Source organism: Solanum lycopersicum, chromosome 1, assembly GCF_036512215.1.
Source record: "Solanum lycopersicum chromosome 1, SLM_r2.1".
NCBI classification, from domain to species: domain Eukaryota; kingdom Viridiplantae; phylum Streptophyta; class Magnoliopsida; order Solanales; family Solanaceae; genus Solanum; species Solanum lycopersicum.
Genome location: NC_090800.1, coordinates 79,507,318 through 79,531,228, shown reverse-complemented (window position 1 = coordinate 79,531,228; position 23,911 = coordinate 79,507,318). Strand labels below are relative to the sequence as shown.

At 33.6% G+C, this 23,911-nt stretch overlaps 6 protein-coding genes across 8 annotated transcripts; all 6 read left to right on the top strand.

The window, feature by feature from the left end:
- The first annotated feature begins 519 nt into the window (after positions 1 to 519).
- LOC101254836 (uclacyanin-3) lies at positions 520 to 1,999 on the top strand. The gene is made up of 2 exons (XM_004229689.5): positions 520 to 870; positions 1,437 to 1,999. The coding sequence occupies exons 1-2, from the start codon at positions 711 to 713 to the stop codon at positions 1,844 to 1,846; spliced, it is 570 nt and encodes a 189-aa protein (XP_004229737.1). The 5' UTR covers positions 520 to 710; the 3' UTR covers positions 1,847 to 1,999.
- A 946-nt stretch (positions 2,000 to 2,945) lies between these two features.
- On the top strand, positions 2,946 to 5,861 carry LOC104648929 (bax inhibitor 1-like). Of its 2 annotated transcripts, none has more exons than XM_069287070.1 (5): positions 2,946 to 3,275; positions 3,970 to 4,113; positions 4,204 to 4,295; positions 5,098 to 5,287; positions 5,526 to 5,861. In XM_069287070.1, exons 1-5 carry the CDS (start codon positions 3,147 to 3,149, stop codon positions 5,619 to 5,621), a joined length of 651 nt encoding a protein of 216 aa, XP_069143171.1. In that variant the 5' UTR covers positions 2,946 to 3,146; the 3' UTR covers positions 5,622 to 5,861. The 2 variants fall into 2 exon arrangements, with proteins under 2 accessions (XP_069143171.1, XP_010325286.1); XM_010326984.4 differs by having other exon boundaries at positions 2,960 to 3,275; positions 5,399 to 5,861.
- A 174-nt stretch (positions 5,862 to 6,035) lies between these two features.
- On the top strand, positions 6,036 to 12,563 carry LOC104648923 (bax inhibitor 1-like). Its single transcript, XM_069287059.1, has 6 exons — positions 6,036 to 7,441; positions 9,798 to 9,899; positions 10,439 to 10,582; positions 10,670 to 10,761; positions 11,835 to 12,024; positions 12,136 to 12,563. The coding sequence occupies exons 1-6, from the start codon at positions 7,313 to 7,315 to the stop codon at positions 12,301 to 12,303; spliced, it is 825 nt and encodes a 274-aa protein (XP_069143160.1). The 5' UTR covers positions 6,036 to 7,312; the 3' UTR covers positions 12,304 to 12,563.
- Positions 12,564 to 14,393: 1,830 nt separating this feature from the next.
- LOC109119989 (bax inhibitor 1-like) lies at positions 14,394 to 16,763 on the top strand. 2 transcript variants are annotated; one of them, XM_019213258.3, is made up of 5 exons: positions 14,401 to 14,670; positions 15,330 to 15,473; positions 15,564 to 15,655; positions 15,956 to 16,145; positions 16,261 to 16,763. In XM_019213258.3, exons 1-5 carry the CDS (start codon positions 14,542 to 14,544, stop codon positions 16,447 to 16,449), a joined length of 744 nt encoding a protein of 247 aa, XP_019068803.1. In that variant the 5' UTR covers positions 14,401 to 14,541; the 3' UTR covers positions 16,450 to 16,763. The 2 variants fall into 2 exon arrangements, with proteins under 2 accessions (XP_025884789.1, XP_019068803.1); XM_026029004.2 differs by lacking the exon at positions 15,330 to 15,473 and having other exon boundaries at positions 14,394 to 14,670.
- Positions 16,764 to 17,071: 308 nt separating this feature from the next.
- LOC104648921 (bax inhibitor 1-like) lies at positions 17,072 to 19,865 on the top strand. The gene is made up of 5 exons (XM_010326970.4): positions 17,072 to 17,366; positions 18,117 to 18,260; positions 18,354 to 18,445; positions 19,221 to 19,410; positions 19,550 to 19,865. The coding sequence occupies exons 1-5, from the start codon at positions 17,238 to 17,240 to the stop codon at positions 19,739 to 19,741; spliced, it is 747 nt and encodes a 248-aa protein (XP_010325272.1). The 5' UTR covers positions 17,072 to 17,237; the 3' UTR covers positions 19,742 to 19,865.
- Positions 19,866 to 20,669: 804 nt separating this feature from the next.
- On the top strand, positions 20,670 to 23,425 carry LOC101248149 (bax inhibitor 1-like). Its single transcript, XM_010317141.4, has 5 exons — positions 20,670 to 20,829; positions 21,371 to 21,514; positions 21,605 to 21,696; positions 22,729 to 22,918; positions 23,125 to 23,425. The coding sequence occupies exons 1-5, from the start codon at positions 20,701 to 20,703 to the stop codon at positions 23,317 to 23,319; spliced, it is 750 nt and encodes a 249-aa protein (XP_010315443.2). The 5' UTR covers positions 20,670 to 20,700; the 3' UTR covers positions 23,320 to 23,425.
- The last annotated feature ends 486 nt before the right edge of the window (positions 23,426 to 23,911 follow it).

The following is a 23,911-nucleotide window of genomic DNA, read 5'->3' as shown; positions in this document are numbered from 1 at the left end:
AAAAATAAAGGAAGGTGTCTTAGGCCTTGATATTTGAGGGACCCAATTCTCTTAACAATAATAATATTGAATAATACTCTAAAAGAAGTAAACTTTCTATATACAAGTAAAGAATTATTAGAAAAAGTTTGACACAACTGTACTATGTATGAAGAAAGATTAAATAGATTGATTATATTATCAATGGAATAAAAATTATTAGAATAAACCGTTTATAATAAAGTTATTAATAACTTTTTATCTCAGAACTTAAATAATATGTATTTAGGCCATTAAATATGTTTGAGCCGCGCTTTTTAACACTATGTTTTTGTGAGTCAAATTGTTGATTAAAACAAAGCCTTTTTTTTTTTTTTAGCGAGAAAGCCAAGTAATAGCAAAACTTAAGTTCCAAGGAGTAATGCCACGACATTTTATACCATTCAAATATGATTTGCCAATAGTATTAGGTAGACATGGGAAAGTAGAACTGCACCAAATCCCATGTTTTAATATTATCTTCACAAGCAATTAAACTCTGGAATTTATATATTTTTTAAATTTTTTCTTTATTTCTATCGTTGAAACTACATGACATTCAAATTTTTCATAAGCACCCTTATCTATATAAGGCACACATCATTTGCAAAATGTGTGCAACTTGCTTTCTTTCTTCTCTCTTTACTCTTCAACAAACAATTTTTTTGCTCAACTTTAATCAAATTTAAGTAATGGCAGTTTCAGCAGTAGCAACTCTCCTCTTTCTTCTTGTTGCTTCTCCGGTGGCTTTTGCTGCCAACCATGTCGTCGGAGGCAGCGGCGGGTGGACCCAATCAGGTGATTACACCACTTGGGCTGCTGCTGAAACCTTCACCGTTGGTGACACCCTTGGTTAGTCTTTCAACTTTCATCTTTTGGCATTTAAATACGCGACTCAATTAATTTGAATTTGTGTTAGGTAGCTTTATCTAAGAGATAAACTGTTCCATATCGAAATATATTTCACTCCTAATACTTAGTAGCTTAGCTCGTTGTCTATCTGAATTCCACCTTATTGATCAGGTTCGATTTCCCACATTGTAATCCCCTCTCTGTTTCCCTTCCCCATCCCCAAATTTATTTTCTTTTAAAAAAACTTTTGAGTTAAGAATCTAGCTCATCACATCGTATTTCTTTATATTAGTCCAAGAATTTGAGAAACAGAGTTTATGAGTGAAAATAAAAACAGAGTACTCTGTGTTTATGTAACTGTCAACTAAATGGTGCACGATGATGCAATATTAACTTTTTTCTTAGTACTACTACTATAATCGTTCGAGATATTCGAGCCTCAATCAATATATGGATTCGTGTTGAGTAGCTTCACAAAATTGATAAGAAGTTGTTTACAGTACTCATGAACAAAGTATGATTTCTCAATTATACTAAAATTTTGAATTTTTATGATGAATGATCAGAGTTCAACTATGGTGGAAGCCACGGAGTGGATGTGATAAGCAAAGATGACTACGAAAACTGCAACACTGGAAACGCCATTGAGTCATACAGCGATGGAAAAACCACAATCAAACTTTCCAAATCTGGTCCAATGTACTTCACTTGTCCTACTTTTGGTCATTGTCAATCTGGCATGAAATTGTCCATCAATGTCTTAGATAGCTCTACTCCATCAACTCCATCAACTCCGTCAACTCCATCAACTCCTTCTGATTCACCCGCCACACCCAGTACCCCTAACGTTGACAATACACCCGCGAAATCAACCCCAACTACGCCTAACGGAGCAGCCGGAGTATTTGGAAGCATGAACAAATTTGTGATCGGAGTTTCAGTTGTATTGGGAGCTTTGTTTGTGTTCATGTGCTAGGCGAGAGGCAGTGCTTTTATTTTAAAATTTTAATTTTATTTGAGTTGTTATTTTTGTCCCCCTTTTTTTAATTAATGTTCATGAGAAGCTATTTTTGTGTGCATATTATATTGTTGTGTAAGAAATAAAAGTGATTTTTTTCTTCACCTTTAATTCAGTTTATGGTTAACTGCCAGTTGTTGGATCGAAGAATTTTAAAAAAAGTTTGTTGCCTTTTTGGAAAAGGATAGTTTCCTATGGTTTAGGAGACTTTATTACTTGTTTGATTTGTTTGGTTCTAGTAGGTTACATAAACAAATTTTTAAATTTGTTAGATTTTTTTTCTCAGGTACCTCAATTACGTCATTTTTCAACCCATAATTTGTTTCTTTAAAACACCGTTGGTTGATTTTGATCAGCTTTTCTATTGCAAAATGTCTTCAATTGTGTCCGAATTGTAATAATTTTGATTGAAATAATGAAGACACACTGTGCTAGTCTCATTTGTTTTCTAATGTGTTCAAATGACTTAAGGAAAACACAATTATTCTCAAACATTTTCACTATTAATTGGACTAATGATTAGTGGAACAATATATGTATCCTCTATCAATACCCCTCACAAATCTGGTTCCACATCAGATAACGGTGTTTGTTTAAACGGAACAAATTATGGGGTTCAATGATTCAATAGGAAAATGACGTAGTTGAGATACCTGAGGGAAAAAATCCAACAAGTTTAGAGATCTGCTCATGTATTTGGCCATTTTATTTAGATAAAATTGGGGAGTCTTCCTTGATCAATTCTCTGAAATTATAAGGGATGGTAAGTACCTAAAATTTAAGAAGGTGGAAAAGAAGAAAAATTGTGAATACTTGAACCAAGTAAAAGAACAAATTTATAATGAGATCATGTTGTAGTAGAAAAGACTCAATCTATTATGAGAAGTTAAAAAAAACTCATTATATACATATACATATATTTATAGTAAGAATAACATAAAATACCGTATAAATTTTGTGTTTTATAAATAGACAGTAAACAATTTTTTTGAGTAAACAGTGAGATTAATTATAAAAATGGGAAAAGGAAACAAAAAATTCCTAAAAGAATTTTATATTCCCAGACTTCTCCCCTTTCCCGCCAACAACTGAGCACAGAACTCAGAAGATTCTTCTCCTTTTCTTTTGTGACGAAATTACCCCTGTGATATCCCCAATAACAAACTCTTGAGTGCATAACGAACTATAAATACAGCTCACGTTCTTCATTCTTCTTCATCAAATTTCCGATTTCGTTTTTTCCTCTGAAGCAAAAAACATGAAGTTCTCAGATATGAAACTCCAGGCCATGAATGCTGTGAGAGCTTACTTCGTAAGGAATTGGACAAGAGAAGACCTGATGAATACTGGAGAAATGACCCAGCACGCTTATGCAAGCTTGAAGAGGGTACATTCATTCTTACGTTTTCATTAAAATGTTGATTATGAAAAATATTGTAATCGAGAGATATCTATCCTGTAATCTCGTTACCGGTAGCTGTATCAGGAGATCTACTTGGAATCGATTCATTATGAATTTCCATTTTTCTGAATAGTTTACATGTATTACCGTTATTTTTTTCTCATCGTTTATACTTCTTTACTTAATTCTTCAGGGTTCATGATGAATTTCGATTTTTCTGAATATTTTACGTGAATTACCGTAATTTTCTCATCTTCTTTACTTGCTTTACTTAATTCTTCAGGATTCATGATGAATTTCGATTTTCCTGAATATTTTACATGTATTACCGTAATTTTTTTTCTCTTCTTTTGTACTTGCTTATGCTGTTAGTTATAATCACACAAAACGATTAGAATAACTTGTAACTTCCTCTAGCATTTTGAGTAAAGTTTGGGACTGAAAGTTGTTTTTGATTAGTTTGGATGAAATTACATTCAAGCTTCCCAAAATGAATTCGTTTCATATAATTTTGGACGGAGGGATTAATTGGTTCATGCAATTTCTGGTTTCAGCATCTTGTGTTTGGTCTTTCCTTTCTTTGCAAAACCTAGTTAGCTGGAGAAGATGCATTTTCAGTTCTGCTTCAAGTATTAGATTCCCCTTTTTTCCTGTTATTGATTAGTTTGCTGAAATATAGGTATATCTTACTCTCTTCTTTGCCATGTGGAGCTTTACTTTTGGATCCTACTTGCACTGGATCTGGGAAGCGGGAGGGCGGTTCACAGTCCTTTCTTCTGTAGCAAGTTTACTCTGTCTTTACTTAACATCACCCTCGAGTGTGGTACGTGATCTTTGTCTTGTAAATTTTGTTCCAAGTTGTTGATTTATTATTGACGTCGCTTCTTATATCGCAAACTTTCTGTCTATGCAGAGGACAAGGGTCTTACTCTTGATGATTGCTGCCTTTTCCATCGGTGCTTCTATTGGCATTTTTACCAAATATTTCTTTGAAATAGATCAAGAGTAAGACTAGAAAGATGGCAAACATTGTGCAGATTTTTTGTTGTTAATGTTCTGTATGGTTGCCTTTTACTGCTTTCTTGTCATATCATATTATCAGAAACCTGATTTTTGCAGTCTTCAATTGTGTACAGAGAAAGGCTTGATGCTGATTGGCATATATACTAGTGATTACTTTATTTTTAATAATTAGAAACTACTCTGGAAATTCTTTCATAAGGACTTGTGAGAACATTCTTGCAGTAGATGAATGTCATGATTATACTTAGCATATGAATGAGAAATATTGAGCAATACGAGCATTGGGTGTTGGGATGTTGGTCTGTTGTTAGGTTGTGAGCTATTGTTTTTGGATTTGTAAACTGATGACTTGTACTACAGATTCCAATACCCTGTAATTACTTGTATCTTTCATGGATTTAGGGGATGTTACAGTTAGAAAATTCTATCTCACCATTATGTGCATTCTTAGCCAGCAGTATATGTGAAGGAGTTCCGAAGAGTGCTCATAAATGAGTGAAACTGAGAAACATTTTCCACTCATTTCCTGAAGAGTGCTCGAAATTATGAAGAGTGCACAATTTTCCACTGATTTCCTGAAGTCATTTCTAATATGACAAAGACATTTGCTTGCTCTTTCAATTTCTACATTGTATTACATCTTTATGAATTCAATAGCAGTTAATTTGCTCCTTCTGTATGTGTAGTTGATTATTTCTTGTTGTTCTGTGTTCCTTCTTTGAAGAATATTTTGATACTTTGAAAAATATCTAACTTCAGAAAGCATTCCTTACTTGCTCTACAGGCTTGTTTTCCGCCTTTTGGCACCTCCAACACTTGGCATTGGATTTATCTGGGTTGGATCCACGTATACGAGGGAAAGGAGTGCAATCTACAAGGGCTGCCTGTTCTATTCTTGTCTTCTATTTTACTCCACCTTTAATGCTAGTAATTCAGAATACATTGACAGCCATACAGCTCATCGGATGTTAAAGGTAAGAAGTTGTATGCATACAATCTGCTCACACACACCCAATAAATCATTACTTGTGTCTAATGAATGAATAATATGACTGTCTTGATAATGAGTAATGCTTGTGTGATAGGTATGCATTGTGTTTGCATTGTTCATGGGGTACATTGTGGTATATAGCCAAGAGATATTGTATGATGCTCACTTTGGAGAAATTAACTTTGTCAATCGCACACTCTCCATCTTCTTCCGTTTACCAGGTATATTGGTCCATACTGCAAGACTATGCCTGCGTGCATAAATTGAGCAACACAGACAGAATCTCAGAACTAATGCTGATACACTTGGAACTGTAGAATAAATAGAGTATATTGCAGATGGGGAACTGTAAATCATGAAAAATATTCCTTTGTGGCTACATTTTACTGATTGAATTTGAAATTCGTTAGTCCGAAGCTAAGTGCTTTGGCCTTTGAATGTTATATTCCTTGGTGATAAGCACTTTTGCTCAACCAAATACTCCTTTTAAAACATTTCAATTGTTTTAGTAGGAAAACGTATTTTTAGCAAATACACAAATGACTTGTTACCTAGTTCATTTTCGAATGATTTGTTTGTCAAACACAACTAAAATACATGTCGATTATCTTTACAATATGGGTATACTCGAGTTGAAAAGTAAACAATCAAATTAGAACTTACATATATTATTATTGCTAATAAAGTTAGAGAAGAACACTTGTTCAACAAATTTCACCAAAAACTAACGCTTCAAGCAAAGATCTTCTCATGCTCTCGATTTCAACGGCACCCAAGGGAGCAGCACATGAAACTTGAAAATATGAGTTGATCGAAACCAATAGATTAGAGGAAATCGCTATCGCAACTAGGAGTGACAAATGAGCATCGAATCAAATATGAATTTATCGAAAATGAGTTAAATAAAAAAATAACAAAATATTCGACTCAAATCATATTTTAAAAGGGTAAAAACGAATTACACAATGAATAATATGAATATCCATATTATTATAGGGTTTATCTTTAAAGTTTCAAAAGCAAAAGCTATTACCTACTCTTCACCTCTCACCCCAACCCAAACACCAATGTGTCAACATTTAAATTAGCATTTTTTTTTGAATAACTTTATTTTTTACTACTTCGACCACCCTCTTCCCCGCCCCCCCCCCCCCCTCTCCAAAAAAAAACACATATACACCACACCACCACTACCACCAACCCCCCTTCCCTAAAAAATTGTTTTTCAAAAAATAATTTTTTCCCTTTATACAACCCTTCCCCATCCCAAGAGGATCACATACCCTTAAAAAAAAATTAAAGCCACAGTTGTTTCTTTTATATATGAGTGTCTTTTATTCATTTAATTATTCATTTTTAAACGAGTAATATAAATTTAATTTTTTTTAATTCATGTTAAATAAGTTGGATATCCAATTTATTTAAAAGACATAATATATTCTTATGCATATGATTGTTTGTTGTATAAATGTATGTTCTAAACACTTGTTTCATGGTATTAATGTAGCGGATCACTGATCTTACTGTGCTATTATGAACATTTTTTTTGGGGGGAGGGGAGGGGGGTGAGGATAATATGTGCTCCATAGTCTTATTAGGGGATTTGGGATAGAGATATAATAGTTAAATGATAGTTTTTTTTTTCATTAATTGATATAAGATTTTAATCAGATAATTATTTTGTTTTAATTAGTATTGATGAGTTTTGAAGTTGCAAATATTCTATCTCAGTGCTTACATAATTTGGATAAGTTTATGAATTTTTGATACACCCAACATATGGTATTAGCGGGTATCTCCCCTTTCCCGCCAACGACTGAGCCTAGAGAATTCTTCTCCTTTTCATCTGGGACGAAATTACCCCTGCAATATCCCCAAAACTCAGCCAATAACTGTAAGGTAGAGCCGTAAATATTCCCAAACAGAGAGTAACGGGGAGGGGCAGTATTGAGTTGTTCATTCTTCATCATCAAATTTCCGATTCCGTTTTCCCTCTGAAGCAAAAAACATGAAATTCTCAGATATGAAACTTGTAGCCAAAAATGCTGTGAGAGCTTATTTTGCAAGGAGTTGGACAAGAGAAGACCTGATGAATGATGGAGAAATTCCCCAGCATGCATACACAAGCTTGAGAAGGGTACAGTTTCATTTTTTCTTTATATTTGATCACAAGTGTGAGTATTATTGTTCTACTTGATTAAAATGGTGATTATGGAAAATATTGTAATCGAGAGATTGACGAATAGAGATTTTTCTATTTGGAATCAATTCATATTGAATTTTGATTTTTCTGAATTGTTTACATTTATTACCATAATTTTTCTCATCTTGTGGACTTGCTTGACTTAATTCTTCAGAATTCATGATTAATTTTGATTTTTCTGAATTGTTTACATGTATTACCATAATTTTTCTCATCTTGTGGACTTGCTTTACTTAATTCTACAGAATTTATGATGAATTTCGATTTTTCTGAATTGTTTACATGTATTACCATAATTTTTCTCATCTTTGGACTTGCTTTACTTAATTCTACAGAATTTATGATGAATTTCGATTTTTCTGAATTGTTTACATGTATTACCATAATTTTTCTCATCTTGTGGACTTGCTTTACTTAATTCTACATAATTCATGATGAATTTCGATTTTTCTGAATATTTTACATGTATTACCATAATTTTTTCTCTTCTTTTTTACTTGCTTATGCTGTTAGTGATAATCAGACAAACGTCTGGCATAACTTTTCTTTAGCTTTTTATTCCGTTTACCGGGTATAGTGTTCCATGCTGCAAGAGTTTGCCTGACTGCAGAAAGTGAGCAACACAGAGAGAATTAATGCTGATACACTTGGAACTGTAGAATAAATAGAGAGTAGAATTCCGATGAGGAACTGTAAATGATGCAAAGTTTTTCTTTGTTCCTACATTTTACTGATTGAATTTGAAATTCGTTAGACTGAAGCCAAGTACTTTAATTTGAATATCATTCCTTGGCAAATAGTTGTTGTGCGGAATTTGAGATAATACGAGAAAATATAAACGCACAACAGATTTACGTGGTTCACCAATAAATTGGCTACGTCCACGGGAAGAGAGGGAGCAGTTTTATTATGGAGAGGCAAAAACAGAATTACAGAATAGAGTTTCCATAACGTCTATATATAGTGCTAAGCTACGCCCTAACAGGCTTGGGCCCAACATACAGAATCAACAGAAAATTAAGGGCCCAATACAACAACAGCGAGACCCCGTCCTTTCTGTTTGTAGCGGGTCCGATTCAAGGCATTCAACAATAGTAATTATATATTCCAGCGTTAGATTGAGATCTAAGACATGATTGTCTATCTCTCTCTTCTTAAAAGAAATTTGCACCTCTTAGATAGAAAACAAGCAAGTTGAAGGAGCACTTCATTACATTTATATGCTAGAAATATCAGTAAAAACCTTTCATTTTCCATTTAGTAATTTAATGCATATTGATCTCAACGTATACCATTAATACTCTTGCCTTTCTTCTTCCATTGAGTAATTGACTGCATGTACTTTTTAACGTACATTGTTAAAAAATTTAACTTCTTATTAACCCATGTACTATGATCGAAATTTCAGAGACACACTTTAACTAAACTAAGGTTCTATTATCCATAAAGAAGAAAAAAAAGAGTATGTATGCTATTTTTTTAAAAAAAGTTGATAAATATTGAAGAAGAAAACAACCATTGAAGGCTGAAAATTCAAAAAAAGAAGAAGCTAGTGAAGGTTGAAAATGGTGAAAATCAAGAAAGAAGTAAGAGGAAAGGAGGGGGCATAGAAGAGATGGGGTGAAAGAAAATGTGATAATTTTGATTTTCAATTGTATTTTTAAAATTAATTTATTATAATAATGAGTTTTAAGAAAAACAAAGATTGGAAATTAATACATGGTGCTTACATGACTGTGACGTGGTGCTTACATGACTATGATGTGGCAAGTGATAGTGATATTCTACTCTCAGGGTTGTATTTAGGGGGGATTTTAAACGTCCGTATAGTTTAAGTATTAAAGTAAGTTATGCGATTAAGTTGAAGAGGATTTTTATATATTTTTTCTTTTCTCTTTTTAGTATGTTCATATGACATCTAATTTTTTTTTTATCATTCATATACTTAATTTTTTTAAATATTTATAGTAAATTGATATACACATACATATAAAGCACGGGTTCGAAGAACAAGTAACAAAATAAAAAGAGGAAAAGGAAACAGAAATTCCCTAAAAAAATCATATTTCCAGTCTCCAGACCTTTCCCCGTTCCCGCCAATGACTGAGGCAGGAGATTTTTCTCTTTTTTTCTTCTGTGACGGAATTACCCTTGCAATATTCCCAGGCCATTCTTATGTGTATAACGAACTATAAACAGAAATCACGTTCTTCATTCTTCTTCATCGAATTTCCGATTCCGTTTTCCCTCTGTAGCAAAAAACATGAAGTTCTCAGATATGAAACTCCAGGCCATGAATGCCGTGAGAGCTTACTTCGTAAGGAGTTGGACAGTAGAAGACCTGATGAATAATGGAGAAATGACCCAGCACGCTTACGCAAGCTTGAAGACGGTACATTCATTCTTATGGTTTCATTTATTCTTACTTGATTAAAATGTTGGTTATGAAAAGTATTGTAATTGAGAGATGGAGGAATCGAGATTTATCTATATTGTAATCTCGTTACTGATAGCTGTATTTGGAGAACTACTTGGAATCGATTCATAATGAATTTTGTTTTTTCTGAATATTTTACATGTATTGCCTTATTTTTAGTGATAATCACACAAAACGATTGGCATAACTTGTAACTTTCTTTAGCATTTTGAGTAAAGTTTGGTATTGAAACCTTGCTCTCTATTCAGTCTTCAAAGTTGTTTTTGAATAGTTTGGATGAAATTGCATTTGAGCCTCCCAAAATGAATTCGTTTCATATAATTTTGGACGGAGGGATTAATTTGTTTCATGCAATTTCTCGTTTCAGCATGTTGTGTTTGATCCTTTCTGTCTTTGCAAAACCTAGTTAGCTGGAGAAGATGAATTTTCACTTCTGCTTCCAAGTATTGGATTCCCCCTTTTTCCTGTAATTGATTAGTATTGCTGAAATATAGGTATATCTTACTCTCTCCTTTGCCATGTGGAGCTTTACTTCTGGATCCTTCTCTCACTGGATATGGGAAGCGGGAGGGCGGTTCACAGTCCTTTGTTCTGTAGCAAGTTTACTCTGTCTTTACTTGATATCACCATTGAGAGTGGTACCTGAACCGTGACTTGTAAGTTTTCTTCCAAGTTGATTTATTATTGAGGTTGCTTCTTATGTCGTAAATCTTCTGTCTATGCAGAGGACGAGGGTCTTACTCTTGATGATTGCTGCCTTTTCCATTGGTGCTTCTATTGGCATTTTTACCAAATATTTCTTTGAAATAGATCAAGTGTAAGACTAGAAAGATGAAAGATATTTCTGTTGTGAAGTTTTATATGGTTGCTTTTACTGCTTTCTTGTCATATCGTATTATCAGAAACCTGATTTTTGTAGTCTTCAATTGTGTACAGAGAAAGGCTTGATGCTGATTGGTATCTATACTTGTGATTACTTTATTGGATCTACTCGAAATCCTAACAGGAAAAATTAGTATCCTTGTAGAAACTATTACTTTTCATCTTTTATTAGAATGACTACCTACTCTGTGAAAATTCTTTCATAACGACTTGTGAGAACAATGGCATTGGAGTGGATGAATTTGACATTTTTTAATCATTCTTGCACACAGTTAGCTAAAAATGGCTACTAGGATCACATAGGTTTTGGAGAACCTGGAATGTCTGAAAATTTGTGCAATAATGGCATGATTGATCACCTAGTTCTTTACAGTTCAGAATTGGTATTATGCTTGGCATATAAATGGGAAATATTGAGCAATATGAGCATTGGTGTTGGGATGTTTGTCTGTTGTTAGGTTGTAAGCTATTGTTTTTGGACTTGTAAACTGATGACTTGTACTTCAGATTCCAATACCCTGAAATTACTTATATCTTTTCATGATTTTAGGGGATTTTACTGGAGTTACAGTTAGAAAATTCTATCTCACCATTATGTGCATTCTTAGCTAGCATTATATGTTATAGCACACAGAAATTCAGCAATATGATGACCAGATTGTGAAGAAGTTCTGATTTCTGAAGAGTGCTCATATACGAGTGAAACTAAGATACATGACGAAATTATGAAGAGTGCCAGTGATTTCCTGAAGTCATTTCGTATATGACAGAGACATTTGCTTGCTTTTTCAGTTTCTACATTATATTGCATCTTAATAGCTGTTACTTTGCTCCTTTTGTATGTGTAGTTGATTATCTCTTGCTCCTTCTGTATGTGTAGTTGATTATCTCTTGCTCCTTCTGTATGTGTATTATCTCTTGTTGTTCTGTGTTCCTTATTTGAAGAATATTTTGATAATTTGAACAATATCAAACTTCAAGAAAACATTCCTTGCTTTTGCTCTACAGCCTTGTTGTCTGCCTTTTGGCACCTCCAATACTTGGCATTGGATTTATCTGGTCTGAATCCTTGTTAGCGAGGGATAGGAGTGAAATCTACCTGGCCTGCATGTTCTATTCTTGGGCTGTAATGTTCTCCACCTTTGTTGCTACTAAATCAGAATATATTGACAGCCAGACAGCTCATTGGATGTTAAAGGCAAGCAGTTGTATGCGTACAATGTGCTCACACACATCCTATAAATCATTACTTCTGTCTAATGAATGAATAATATGGCTGACTTAATTATGAGTACTGCTTGTGTGATAGGTATGCATTGTGTTTGCATTGTTCATGGGATACGTTGTGGTATATAGCCAAGAGATATTGTATGATGCTCGCTTTGGAGAAATTAACTTTGTCAATCGCACACTCACCGTCTTCTTCCGTTTACCGGGTATAGTGGTCTATGCTGCAAGACTATGCCTGACTGCATAAATTGAGCAACAGAGACAGAATCATGGAATTAATGCTGATACACTTTGAACTGTAGAATAAATAGAGAGTAGAATGCAGATGGAGAGAACTATAAATGATGAATTCCTTTGTGGCGAATTTGGAATTAGTTAGTCTGAAGCCAAGTGCTTTGAATATATTCCTTGGCCAAATAGTAATTGTGTATTCTAGCGTTCCCTATTTTTTCACAAAATTTTAGCTATACACGAAAGATTTATTATTTATTTCATTTTCTTGGAAAATATTTTCTCCATTGTCAAACACAACAAAAATACATGTCGGCTTTCTTTACTATGAACTGGAGTTCATTATGGGAATATTCATCATATATTACTAAAAGCATGAACAAAAAAGTTGAAAGTTAAATTACGCTTTTACCCTTACTGTAAATTAAATTGTTATAAATATTTAATATTTGATTGTATAAATTTAATTAAATGTTAATGACTTTTAGACTTCCTAAGATTAATTCCTAATTAAATATCTAATCTGTTAATATTTATCATCTATAATCTATATGTATATAATAATTATAATTTTTTTTTAGAAAAAATCTTTACCTAAATTTCTTTTCTTTTCCTCTTCTTATAACTTTTTTCTTAACCCCTCTCATGAATAATACAATTAATGTGGATAAAGTATTATCCTTTATGATAAATAACGAAATTTAATAATTTAAAGGGTGCAAATCTATAAAATGGAGACGCACATTGATAATGTCCTCTTGATTATTATTAAAGAATGACTCTAGCTTCACAAATTTAAATTTATTAATGCTTAATTACATGGTAAGAACTTTAGTTGTTCTTTTTACATGGTTTGCTAACTTTAATTTTTTTTTCATATTCTTTCATTTATTTATTATTATTTTCTAATTACTTATTTAACTTTTATACTCTTAATATTCATAACTCTCATCTTTTCATATTCATAACTTCCAAATATTTAAACTAAAAACTTTAAGATATCTTTTGATATTCCTTCTATTCTATTTATATAAATTCAACTTCTTTATCTCATGAAACCCGTACCAAGATTATTAGGATATTATTTTTATTCTATAGTAAAAACAGATGATGAAAATTCTTGAATTTTGATAGGATATGAAAGGAATCGATAAAAACTCAGAGAGTTATGTACTAATTTTGTACTTATTTTTTCATCTATATATACATCAATCTTATAAGAATAATGTCTATATTGTATTTTTTCTTAAATATTCTGTTTCTTTTTTATATTTTTTTCACTCTGTTAGACTTTTTAATTTAGTTTTCTATGAATGTTTTGTTGCCATAAGTCTTTGAATTTTGTAGTTGTTACATTTTATTATTCATTCAATTTACATATATATATATATATATATATATATATATATTTCCATGAGATTTTAGTTATCCTAATGTATCTATAAAAATTTACATGGAACACACGTGCTCATCCGAAACTAGTAAGTCGAAAAGCATGATGATAGAATTCGAACTTACATATATTATTATTGCTGATAAATAAAGAAAGAGAAAAAACATTCTTTCAACATATTTCACCGAAAAGTAGCGCTTCAAGCAAAGATCTTCTCAAGCTCTCGATTCTAACTGCACCCAAGGGCGTAACGCATGAAACCAATAGAGTAGAGGAAATCTTCATCGCCACTGATATGAATTATGATTAACATTTGGTGTTTTCGTTGTTTGTGATTTTTGAGGAGTAGTTAAAGACCTTTTTTTAATAAGAAAGTACAATTTTTCCCATTCTCATTTTTCTCTCTGAAATAAATAGAGAAGAAAGATAAAGTACTCAGAACTGAAACTCGTAGATGAATGCTGTGAAATCGTACTTCAATAGGAATTGTGGAAGAGAAGATACCGTCATCCGAGAGGAAACATTTAAAATAGGTAAAATCTAAACCATCGATTCTCTGCTAAGTTTATAATCCATACCAAAAAACACTCAACAAAAGCATAGAAACACACCACAACATAAACAGAGCCTTGAATATTTGATCAACTATAAAATTATGCAATAAAAACATTTTTTTTAAAAAAATAAAAAGATGTAAAACTCAGCCAATAACTGAAAGGTAGAGCTGTAAATATTCCCAAACAGAGAGTAACGGGGAGGGGCAGTCTTTGGTAACAAACTCTTGTGTGTATAAACACAACTCACGTTCTTCATTCTTCTTCATCAAATTTCCGATTCCGTTTTCCCTCTGAAGCAAAAAACATGAAATTCTCAGATATGAAACTTGTGGCCAAAAATGCTGTGAGAGCTTACTTCGTAAGGAGTTGGTCAATAGAAGACCTGATGAATAATGGAGAAATTCCCCAGCAGGCTTACAAAAGCTTGAAGAAGGTACATTCATTCTTACGGTTTCATTTATTCTTACTTGATTAAGATGTTGGTTATGAAAAGTATTGTAATCGAGAGATGGAGGAATCGAGATTTTTCTATATTGTAATCTCGTTACTGATAGCTGTATTTGGAGAACTACTTGGAGTCGATTCATGATGAATTTTGATTTTTCTGAATACTTTACGTGTATTACCGTAGTTTTTTCTCATCTTTTGTACTTGCTTTACTTAATTCTTTCAGGATTCATGATGAATTTCGATTATTCTGCATATTTTACATGTATTACCGTAATTTTTCTGTCTTTTGTACTTACTTATGCTGTTAGTGATAATCAAACTAAACGATTGTCATAACATGTAAGTTTTCTTTAGCATTTTGAGTAAAGTTTGGTATTGAAACCTTGCTCCCTATTCAGTCTTGAAAGTTGTTTTTGAATAGTTTGGATGAAATTGCATTCAAGCTTCCCAGAATGAATTCGTCTCATACAATTTTGGACGGAGGGATTAATTTGTTTCATGCAATTTCTGGTTTCAGCATCTTGTGTTTGATCTTTCTTTCTTTGCAAAGCCTAGTTAGTTGGACAAGATGCATTTTCACTTCTGCTTCCAAGTATTGGATTCTCCTTTTTTCCTGTAATTGATTAATTTGCTGAAATGTAGGTATATCTTACTCTCTTCTTTGCCATGTGGAGCTTTACTTTTGGATCTTTCTTGCACTGGACCCGGGGAGCGGGAGGGCAGTTCACAGTCCTTTGTTCTGTAGCAAGTTTACTCTGTCTTTACTTTATATCACCATTGAGAGTGGTACGTGAACTGTGACTTGTAAATTTTCTTCCAAGTTGTTGATTTAATATTGAGGTCGCTTCCTCTGTCGTAAATCTTCTTTCTATGCAGAGGACGAGGGTCTTACTCTTGATGATTGCTGCCTTTTCCATCGGTGCTTCTATTGGCATTTTTATCAAATATTTCGTCGATATAGATCATGGGTAAGACTAGAAACATTGTGCTCTGTTGTTGATGTTCTGTATGGTTGCTTTTACTGCTTTCATCTTTAATTATAATGACTACCTACTCTGGACTTTTGAAAACAACGGCATTGGAGTAGATGAATTGGATGCATTGGAGTAGTTGACGAAGACATTTGCTTGCTCTTTTAGTTAATGAATTGAATAGAAGTTACTTTGCTCCTTGTGTGTGTGTGTAGTTGATTATCTCTTGCTGTTCTGAATATTTTGATAATTTGAAAGATATCTAACTTCAGAAAGCATTCCTTGCTTGCTCTACAGCCTTGTTTACACCCTTTTGGCACCTCCAACATTTGCCATTGGATTTCTGTGGTTTGGATCGATGTTTACGAGGGAAAGGAGTGATATCTACTTGGGCTGCGTGTATTATTGTTGGGCTCTATGTTTCTCCACCTTTGTTGTTAGTAATGCAGACTACGTTGGCAGCCGGGCAGCTCATTTTTTGTATAAGGTAAGAAGTTGTATGCATACCATCTGCTCACACACATCCTATATATAAATCACTACTTGTGTCTAATGAATGAATAATATGACTGACTTGATAATGAGTAATGCTTCTGTGATAGGTATGCATTGTGCTTGCTTTGTTCTTGGGGTACATTGTGGTATATACCCAAGAGATATTGTATGATGCTCACTTTGGAGAAATTAACTTTGTCAATCGCACACTCACCATCGTCTTCCGTTTACCGGGTATAGTGGTCCATGCTGCAAGACTTTGCCTGATTCAATGCATAATTGAGCAACACAGATAGAATCACAGAAGTAATGCTGATGCACTTGGAACTGTAGAATACATAGAGAGTAGAAGGAAGATGGGGAATTTGAAATTCGTTAGTGTGAAGCCAAGTGCTTTGAATATTATATTCCTTGGCAAATAGTAATTGTATATTCTAGCGTTCCCATTTTTTTTCACAAAATTTTAGCTACGAGCATTTCTGTTGATATCAATTTTTGAAAACCCCTTTCAGTTGGTCTATTTTGCTTTCTGTAGCATGATGACAGAATTTGAACTTACATATATTATAATTGCTAATAAATAAAGGGCACAAAATATTTTCTCAACAAACTTCACCAAAAACTAGCGCTTCGAGCAAAGTTGTTGTCACGCTCTCGATTCCAACACCACCATTTACAAAATTGCTCATTCAAAATTACACGTGCAATTTGAGAAAAAATAGACAACGAGAAAATAATATTAAAACTAATATTGATCTCTTAAAAATAAAAGATAAAACAATCTAAATTAATTTATGGAAATATTTTGGATTCGGGGCATTTTGATGTAATTAATTTAGTCAAAAATAAATTTATTCCCGCCATCGACCTGAGCCTGGAGATTGTTCTCCTTTTCTGCTTTGACGAAAGTACCCCGGCAATGTCCCCTGAACTCTGCCAATAACCGAAAGGTAGAACCGTAAATAACCCCAAACAGAGAAAATGCGAGGGGCGGTGAACTCTTCTGTGTATAACAAACACAGCTCACGTTCCTCATTCATCTTCATCAAATTTCCGATTCAATTTTCTCTCTGAAGCAAAAAACATGAAGTTCACAAATATGAAACTCCAGGCAAGGAAGGCTGTGAGAGCTTACTTCGTAAGGAAATGGACAATAGAAGACCTGATGAATAATGATGAAATTCCCGAGCACGCTTGCGCAAGCTTGAGGACGGTACAGTCATTCTTACGGTTTCTTTTTTTCTTTGTATTTGATCACAAGTGTAAGTATTATTGTTCTACTTGATTAAAATGTTGATTATGAAAAATGTTGTGATCGAGAGATTGAGGAACCGATGTTAATTAAAATACTGTAACTGTACGTAATCTCATTATTGATAGCTGTACCAGGAGATCTACTTGGAATCGATTTGTTTTAGTGTTACTTAATTCATCAGGATTCATGATGAATTTTGATTTTTCTGAATATTTTATATGTATTACCGTAGTTTTTCTCTTCTTTTGTACTTGCTTTACTTAAATCTTCAGGATTCATGATGTTTTTCGATTTTTCTGAATATTTTTTCAATGATTACCATATTTTCTTCTCTTCTTTTTTTACTTGTTTATGCTGTTAATAATAATCTGACTAAACGATTGGAGTAACATGCAACTTTTCTTAAGCATTTCGAGTCGAGTTGGTATTGAAACCATGCTCCCTATTCAGTCTTGAATGTTGTTTTTGAATAGTTTGAATGAAGTTTAATGGTGCCAAGTGCATTCAAGCTTCCCAAAATGTATTCGTTTCATATAATTTTGGATGGAGGGATTTACTTGTTTCATGCAATTTCAGGTTTCAGCATCTTGTGTTTGATCTTTTCTTTCTTTGCAAAACCTAGGTAGCTGGAAAAGTTGCATTTTCACATCTGCTTCAAGTATTGGATTCCCCTCTTTCCCTGTGATTGATTAGTTTGCTGAAATATAGGTGTATCTTACTCTCTTATGTGCCTTGTGGAGCTTTTCTTTTGGATCTTTCTTGCAATTGATCTGGGAAGTGGGAGGGCGATTCACAGTCCTTTCTTCTGTAGCAAGTTTACCCTGTCTGTACTTTATATCACCATTGAGAGTGGTAAGTGATCCGTGTCTTGTAGATTTTCTTCCAAGTTGTTGATTTATTATTGAAGTTGCTTCTTATGTCGTAAATCCTCGGTCTATTATGCAGAGGACGAAGGTCTCACTCTTGATGTTTGCAGCCTGTAACATGGGTGCTTCTTTTGGCCTTTATATCGAATATCTCTTCGGAATGAATCAAATGTAAGACTCAAAAGATGCGAAACATTGTTCAGATATATCTTCTGTTGAAGTTTTATATGATTGCTTTTACTGCTTTCTTATCATATCATATTATCACGATCCTGATTTTTGTAGTCTTCAATTGTGTGCCGAGAAAGGCTTTTTGCTGATTGGTATTTATACTTGTGATTACTTTATCCTTAATAATCATTAGATCTACTCGAAATCCTAACTGGAGAAGTTAGTATCCTTGTAGAAACTAAGTATTGGGTGTTAGAATGTTTGTCTATCGATATGTTATCAGCTATTGTTTTTGGACTTGTAAACTGACGACTTGTACTTCAGATTCCTATACCCTGTAATTACTTGTATCTTTCATGGATTTAGGGGATGTTACTGGAGTAAAAGTTAGAAAATTATATCTCACCATTAAGTGCATTCTTGGCTACCAGTATATCTTATGGGCTATGGCACACAGAAATTTAGCAATATGATGACCACATTGTGAAGGAGTTCTTCATTTGCACCGAGTAGGGCGCATAAATGAGTGGAACCAAGAAACATGACAAAATTATAAAGCGTGCACTTAAATACTTTTACACTAAATTCTTGAAGTCATTTCTAATATGACAAAGACATTTGCTTGCACTTTCAGTTTCTACATTATATTGCATCTTAATGAATTCAAGCAATTACTTTGCTCCTCCCTTTTATGTGTAGTTGATTATCTCTCATTGTTAATTTGATAAGTTGAAAAATATCTAACTTCAGAAAGCATTCCTTGCTTCTTCTCCAGCCTTGTTGTCAGCCTTTATGCAGGTTCAACACTTGCCATTGGAACTTTCTGGATTGAATCCTTGTTATCGAGGGAAAGGAGAGAAATCTATATCAACTGCCTGACTTATCCTTTTAGTCTAATGCTTGCCACCTATGTTGTTAGAACTTTCGAAGTCATTAACATACACGTAGCTCATTGGATGTTAAAGGTAAGCAGTGTATGCGTACAATGTGCTCACGCACATCCTATAACTCAGCTCCCATGGTAATAAGTCATTACTTCTGTCTAATGAACGATATGATATGACTGACCTGATGATGGGCACTGCTTGTGTCATTGTGTGATAGGTATGCGTTGTGCTTGCATTGTTCTTGGGGTATGTTGTGGTATATAGCCAAGAGATACTGTATGATGCTCACTTTAGAGAAATCAACTTTGTCAATCGCACACTCACCATCTTCTTCCATTTACCGGGTATAGTGGTCCATGCTGCAAGACTATGCATTGGTGCAAATATTGAGCAACACCGACAGAATTAATGCTGATACACTTGGAACTGTAGAATAAATAGAGAGTAGAATTCAGATGAGGAACTGTAAATGATGAAAAGTATTCCTTTGTTACTACAATTTACTGATTCAATTTGATATTCGTTAGTCTGAAGCTAAGTGCTTTGAATATTATATTCCTTGCAAAATAGTAATTGTATATTCCAGAGTTCCTAATTTTTTCACATAATTTTAGCTACAAATCGGTTAGCTTTTCTCTTGATATCAGTTTTCAAAACCACTTTTCAATTTTTTTTCAGTTGGTATAATTTGCTTTCTGTTGGTCACCATTCACCCCCAATGTATAAGCACTCTTCGTTAACCAAATACTACCTTTTAAGACATTTCAATTGTTTTGATAGGAAAAATGTATTTATTTACACCTTTTTAGCAAACACACGAAACAATTTGTTATCTGTTTCATTTCTATGAAAATATTTTCTCCATCGTCAAACACAACTAAAATGCATGTCGACTATCTTTACCATGAGCTGGAATTCATTATGGGTATATTCGAGTCAAAAAGGATAACAATCAAAATTTGGACTTACATATATATTATTGTTGCTGATAAATAAACAAAGAGAAAAAACATTGTTTCGACATAATTCATCAAAAACTGACAAGTTTTAGACTTTTTTGTTTATAAGAAATACAATTGTTCCACAGGAGTAATTTAAAAAAAAAAGAGAGAAAAAAGGAAAAGCTTCCCGCCAATCATCTGAGTTAGGAGATTCTTTTACTTCCTTGACGAAATTACCCCAGCTTACTCCTGAAATTCAGCCCATTACTGAAAGGTAAAACCGTAAATATCTGAAATAGAGTAATGGCAAGGGCAGTCGTTGGTAATAAACTCTTCTCTGCGAAACTATAAAAACAGCTCACGTTTCTCATTCTTCCTCGTCACTTTTCCATTTACATTTTCTCTCTGAAAAAAGTAGAGAAGAAATATGAAGTTTTTAGAGCTGAAACTCCACGCGATGAATGCTGTGAAATGGTACTTCAACAGGAACTGGGGAAGAGAAGACCTGATGAAATCTGGAATAGTTAAGCTGGAAACTCTCGATGTCTTGAATGCGGTACATTCATCCTATACCTAAGAATTACTGTTCTGATGAAAATATTGATTTAGAGAAATCGAGATTTTAGTCATGCAACTAATAGCTGATCAGAAGATGATGCTAAATCCTTAATTTTTTTTTATCTTCACTATTATTGAATTTCGGTTCTCGGTATATTGAGGATAATCATAGTCCATTCGTTTTTTAACAGTAAGAAATAAGGCAACATTCTACTTGCTTTTCTTAAAATCTTCAGGATTGATGAATTCCGATTCTCAGAAGATTTTAATGTATTTGACGTAATTATTGCTGTTCCTCTGCACTTGCTTATGACGTTAGTGATAATCTGATATAACAACTGGAGTAACATTTTGTATCGAGTTTGTTATCGAGGCCTGGCTCCCGATTCAGTCTTAGAAGTTGTTTTGAATGAAAGTAGCATAACAATTTTGAGTGGGACGGATTAGTTTGTTTAGTGCAATTTCAGATTTCAGCTTCTAATTCCAACAATATGAAGGGCCCTTTTCCTGTGATTGATTAGTTTTTACCGATGATATAGGTGTATCTTACTTTCTACAATGTCATGTTTTGCTCTACTGTTGGATCCTACTTGCACTTGTTCTGGGAAGTGGGAGGGCTGTTCACAGTCCTCTGTTCCGTAGTAAGTTTACTCTGGCTTTACTTTACACCACCATGGAGACTGGTACGTGATCAATGACTCGTAGATTTTCTTCCAAGTTGCTGAACTGTTCTTCAAGTCGCTTCTTATTTTGTAAATCTTCTGTCTATGCAGAAGCTAAGGCGCTCACTATTGATGATTTATGCCTTCTCCTTTGGGGCTTCTGTTGGCCTTCTTACAAAATATCTCTTTGAAATGCATCAAAAGTAAGGCTCAAAAGATGCTCAACATTGTTCAGATATCTTCTGTTGATGTTTTATATGGTTGGTTTTACTGCTTTCTTCTCATATAAGATTATCAGGAACTGAATTTTGTAGTCTTCAATTGTGTACAGAGAAAGGCTTTTTGCTGATTACTATTTATACTTGTGATCACTTTATCCTTGTAGAAACTATTGTTTTTCATCTTCAGTTAGAATGAATACTCTCTCTCTGAAAATTCTGTAGTAAGGACTTGTGAGTAAACGGGCACATGAATGGAGGAATTTGACATTTTGTATCATTCTTGCACGCAGTTAGCTAAATGTGGCTAGTTCATGTATGTTTTGGACATCCTGGAATATCTGAAAATTAATTTGTGCATTAATGGCATGATCGATCACCTAGGCTTTTACACAGTTCAGAATTCTCATTATGCTTAGCTTATGAATGAAATATATTGAGCAGTATGTCTAGCATCGGGTGCTAGAATGTTGGTCTGTTGTTAAGCTATAAACTATTGTTTTGGACTTCTAAATTGATGGCTTATAAATTATAATTGATATTCGTATACCCTGAAATTACTTGTATCCTTCATGGATTTAGGGGACTTGACTTGAATTATAGTTAGAAAAATGTATCTAACAATTATGAGCTTCTTTGGAAACCTGAACAGTTTAATGTCTCTGCATTTCTGACTATTAGTATATGTTATAGCACATAGAGTTTCAAATTTTGAACTATGTTTGGCTTATGAATGGGAGAAGTTGAGCAATATGATGACCAGATGTGATAGAGTTCTGCATCTGCACCGAATTGCGAAGAGGTCACATAGATAATTTACCCCTGATTCCTGGAGTTTGTTCTAAAATAACAAAGACATTTGCTTGCTCTGTTATTCCTACATTATATTGCATCTTAATGAATTCAATAGCAGTTACTTTGCTCCTACAGTATGTGTAGTTGATAGCCCTTGTTGTTCTCTGTTCCTTATTTTGAACAATATCTAACTTCAGAAAGCATTCCATGCTTGCTCTCCAGCTATGTTGCCAGCTTTTTTGCAGGTACAACAGTTGGCATCGCATATTTCAAGTTTGAAGTCACAATAACAAGGGAAAGGAGCCACATCTACCACGGTGGCCTGCTTTATTGTTGTCTTGTAACGTTAGCAGTCTTGCTTGTGATTGGCAGTCTTATCCGTGACAGCTACACAGTCCTAGCCATCCTAAAGGTAAGCAGTTGTATGCATACAATGCGACCATACTCATCCTATAAAACAGTTCACATATTAATAAATCGTTACTTTTGCCTCGAACTTAATATGTATACATAAAATATGATAAGTCATTTTAAACTCACTGACTCTAGCTCTAAACTCGCCTCTGTATAATGAATGAACAATATGACTGATTTGATGATGAATACTGCTTGTTGTAGGTAACCGCTTCGGTGATATTGTTCCTGGGTTACTTTGTGGTATATAGCCAAGAGATATTCTATGATGTTAGCTTTGGAGATATTGACTTTATCCATCGCGCACTCACTGTCTTCTTCAATTTACCGGCTATAGTGCTCCATGCTGCAAGAGTATGCCTTCCCTTTGGTGCAAAAGTTAATCAAACTGCAGATTAGGAACTGTAAATGATGAAAAAGTATTCCTTTGTGGCTAACATTTTAGTCATTGAATATTTCTGGGCAAATACTGATTGCTGATTACCTACCTTACCACACAAATAAACTTTGTGATTAAGGAACTCTTGAATGCTAATAGATCAAGTAGTACTTACTAATAAGTGTTCTTTCTTTTTTTCAAGATGGTGCAATGAAGACTATTTGAATTGTTACATGAGTTTCCAATTTTAGGGGTCTCATTGGAATCATATATAAGACTACTTGGTTTAATTTCACAAATGCTCACTCGACAATTTTACTTCATTACATCGAAATTATTAAGCTATTTTTGGTATCATAAAAAATATCATCTCTGTTTCCTCCTGGCACTTCCAATTATACTTTAGGCAAATTAACACTACTACTTAGTTTTAATAATTATTTTAGAGGGTGTGTAACTAAGCACATTTTGGCTTATCAATGGTTTGATAAACATAAAATTATCTGCTAGTTATTGGGAATGATTTAGTTGTATAAAACACATTTTTTCGGACTCTTACAGCAAAGGAGAAACTAATTAAAGATAACAATGACTGAACTGTGTATAACAGTG